Source organism: Melampsora larici-populina (genome assembly GCF_000204055.1).
Source record: "Melampsora larici-populina 98AG31 unplaced genomic scaffold MELLAscaffold_39, whole genome shotgun sequence".
In the NCBI taxonomy this organism is placed as follows: domain Eukaryota; kingdom Fungi; phylum Basidiomycota; class Pucciniomycetes; order Pucciniales; family Melampsoraceae; genus Melampsora; species Melampsora laricis-populina.
In genome coordinates this window covers 98,744-102,788 of record NW_006768803.1, presented here as the reverse complement: position 1 = coordinate 102,788, position 4,045 = coordinate 98,744, and the positions used below count along the sequence as shown (strand labels likewise).

At 34.2% G+C, this 4,045-nt stretch overlaps 1 protein-coding gene across 1 annotated transcript; it reads left to right on the top strand.

Moving 5' to 3' along the window:
• Window positions 1–1,519: 1,519 nt before the first annotated feature.
• On the top strand, window positions 1,520–3,432 carry MELLADRAFT_109772 (uncharacterized protein; the record flags this gene model as incomplete). The annotated part of the gene is made up of 5 exons (XM_007413925.1): window positions 1,520–1,754; window positions 1,850–1,984; window positions 2,056–2,178; window positions 2,257–2,902; window positions 3,078–3,432. The coding sequence occupies 5 exons, from the start codon at window positions 1,520–1,522 to the stop codon at window positions 3,430–3,432; spliced, it is 1,494 nt and encodes a 497-aa protein (XP_007413987.1).
• Window positions 3,433–4,045: the final 613 nt, after the last annotated feature.

Sequence of the window (4,045 nt, the reverse complement as noted above, 5' to 3'; positions counted from 1 at the left end):
CACAAGGGCACTTGCTGACCACTTTGTGATAACAGAGAAAAGGATAAAAGGCACCAGAGAAATAAAGCAATACTGTTGTTAAGTATTATTCCCAGATTTTAAGCGCAAAAAAGTCACACACTATGTTTATTACTAGCAATACTGTTGTAAGTATTATTCCCAATTAGACTTGTAGTCTTTAACACACGTAAATAAATTTCTCCTTGCTTTTGAAGGGGCGGATTTAAGTGATCTTAGTACAAATATAGTAAATAAATGATGATTTATAACACTACAACAAAGGTATAAGATGCAGAAAAGGGCGCTACAATCCCAAAATCATCAAGGAGTACTTATATCCACATGTAACAATCTTTACAACAGTCAACAGCCTCAAAAACCAATCAAATCCGCCTAAATAACCCTAAAAACCATGTAATGACGCAATGTAATGATCTTGTTACTAATGTATGATGTAATTTTCACAGCCAAAAGTGATCAATGACGCAATGATGTAATGTACAGCACTTCTTAAGATGTATACAGGTGATTTTTTCCTTGTAAACTAGCTGAAACCCAATTTTTGAGATTACGAATGTTTTCAGATGTGCTCCAATTTTTGATTACTAAAGTGCATCTTGTAGCCCACGTGTTACTGATCATTTCTGACACCGATAAGACCTACTTCTGATGAGTGATGAGTAAGATATTGAGTTGTGAAGTTAAGGTTTTTGGTGTTACATGTGTCTTGTGACTGTAAATTCGAGATTCACACCAATTTCTTATTTCCCTTATAACTTTTTACATACACCTCCGTTACTAATGATTCAAAGGTTGTACATTATGTAATCCACTCTTCTGCGTTGAATGAGCCATCTACCAACTTATTCTGACGTCATTTGACATATGTAATTAGCTGAAAACCTCCATTTTCGACGATTTTCACCTATTTTCTTCACTTTTCACAGCTGCTACTCCCTTTTCCTTGCTCATGTAATATGACATCATCTTCTATAACCTTAAAAATCCCGGAAAATCCTCTTGGCAACCTTAAATTCCATCACTACCACCATTACATATGTAAACTACACGCCTAACCCTTGTTTACCAACTTCGAAAAAGTACCTTTCTGCTAATAACCTCTGTTTTCTCTTATCAACCACCAAGATTAAAGTTGTTGCTGACTAAAACAATGCTCCTCTTTCGTATTCCAACCCTACTAAACCCATAAACCTAATATTACTACCCTAAAAACCATTTCCAACCTGTATACCTCTATTTTCGAGTTTTTCTTATGTTTTTTTCTTTCTTTCTTTTTGTAATCTGTTTGTTAATAGTTTATACTTATCTTGATAAGTTTGTTTGAATGATAAAATGATGTAAATATTAAACTATATGTAATATAATTGATGTAATTCAAAATTCGATTTTTTTTTGATTTTTTTGATTGGTCTCATATTTTGATTACCACACCGAACGATCAAGCAGGAAGAAAACCGCAGCAGGAGATAAAGACGTCGAAAACAATTCAATAACGAACATGTTAACGAAGTCTAATCAAGGTGAAATCCCAAAATCAGCTGGAACGTCTCAAGAGAACGAACCTACGTTAAATCAAGACCAAGGAGATGCAAATCTCGGTCCAAATGCAGTTGTCCTAGATCTAGGAGATTTAGATAAATCTAAGAATCTCGATCAATCTGCTAAGGGTCAAGCAGTTCAAAGTCAAGGAGATGTTAGCAAGTCTAAAGATCTCGACTCAAATTTAGAACAAAGTAAGAAACATCTTTAAATTAAATTCTTAATAATGAAGAATAATTTTAAAATGATGTCGATGTAATAACTAATGATATTTAAATATGAAATATAGGTTCTATAGTAAAAAATCCTATAATAATAATGGAAGATCTGACAGAAGATCAAGATTCAAATAACTCGAACGAAGTGGTTAACGCTAACTTGTTAGATGTAAACAATGCTTTTAAACAAGTACCGGTATTGAAAAGTAAGAAAATATTCGAAAATATATTCAATTAATTGCTTGCTGGATTATTAATTTATGAATCCTTCCGATAGGCAAAGCTACTCTGAAAAAGACTAAATCGAAATCATTATCAATTGAAAGAAGTAATAGTGAAAGTCAAGTCATTAACTCAACTTATCTAGACGCTCTTAGAAGTGCACCAAAAGACATACAAAGTAAGTAACTAGAAATGTTATAGAATTTAGGAAAGATGATAAATCAGATCTAATGTTCGATACTTTTTCTTTCATAAGACGACTCAGTTATAATGGAATCGAATGATAAATTTGATAATGGAATAGATTTAACAAATAAAAATGAAGTTTTCAAGAAGGCCATGGAATTAACGATGAAAGGAGACAGTAGTGCTGCAGCGAAATACCTGAAAGTTTACGAATCTCTGAGCAATCTTGATTTAAGCAATTTGAGACCAGTCACGAAGAGAGCAACTTCAGCTAACCCAGTCATGAGCGACATAGATGTTAGACCAGAAGGTAAGACAGACGGTGGTATTTTCGAAAACGGTATGTGGTTCTTCCCAAATAGAATCACAAATTATCAAAACCACAGTTACACACCTTATTTCGATAGGAACATCAAAGAGTTGTGTTACCCTATCCCATTAACGATCTTTGATAAAGATTGGCAGAATAAGTCTATGGGCTATCATGCTAAGAAGAAAATTAAATCAGTAGAAGGTGAATTAAAAACTGAAGCCTATACAGGCCTACCTTATGCGGATGAGTGGTTGTTGGACTACGGTGATTGGAGCATACATTATAACGGTTATATCAACGCCCTTCGAAATGCGAAATTCACGAGATTCGTGGATTGGTCTCTAGCTCATAAGTTAAATGTAGAGAAAGTAATGTCAGAAATGGGTTGGTTGACAGCTTTAAAGTATGACATGAGAGTTTGAGAAGAAGCATTGATTAACAGAACTGAAATTGATGGTTACGTGGCACCACCAAATATATCTGTTTACAATCAGATACTAGCAGAAGAATGTTATCAAGCGACCAGAAGTAGGAGTGAGTGAATCAATTCATGACATTCTTGTAATATTTGCTGATAGCCAATTACCTCTTAATCGTTTTTGTTTATTAGATGAAACTTCCTTTCAAAAGAACCCTTATGTAGAAGGAGGAGAAAGACAGGGTTGGGATCCAGCTACAGGAAAGCCACCAAAAAAGAATGAAAAACTTAATCAATTTCAGAACAAACCCTATCAGAAATGGAACAATGATCAAAACTCGAACAATCAAATAGCAAGTGGTAGTGGCTCGAATGAATATAACTCCAACTTTAATAATGGTAGACCTTTCGAGAAAAAGAAATTCCAAAGAGGTTACTTTGGTAATAATTACAATGAAAATTATAAGGATAAAAAGGCTGCGGCTATGGGGAAAAATAAACAACCAGAGAAGTAGGTAGTTTTTACCTTTCCTAATTTATCACTTTTTCTCGTCTCGTCGGAAAGCATAGAATTTGCAAATTTCCCGTATTTTATAAATTTTTCTCTATCAATGTATTCTGTTGTAATTTTTAGACGACTTTGTTGTGGAGTGTTGATGTATTGATTAAATGCATTTGTGACAAAACTTTTTATCAATAGAGCCATGAATGAAATATTACAAACTGAAACTAACTTCAATGAGAGAAAAGAGAGTGGTGATTTACCAAAAGAATGGCCGAGTGAGATAAAATGCAAAATGAACATAACAAAGTGGGAAGAAGCTTTATCTAAACATAGGATGCTACCAGAATATGAAGATGTCTTACAAGGTTTCGAACACGGATTCGATCAAGGCATTCCAGAGCACAAACTTCCCGAACCCAATGCAAATTATTTCACACCAAATAATCATACATCATCATTGTTGGCGTCAGAGAAAATCATAAAGTCTATGGCAAAAGAAGTAGCCGCAAAAAGGATGTATGGCCCCTTTTCACACGCTCAGGTTTCAAGAATTTTTAATTTCTTTCGATCGAGTCCTTTAGGCGCAGTGATAAATGGTGATGGTTCTCTAAGACCTATCAATG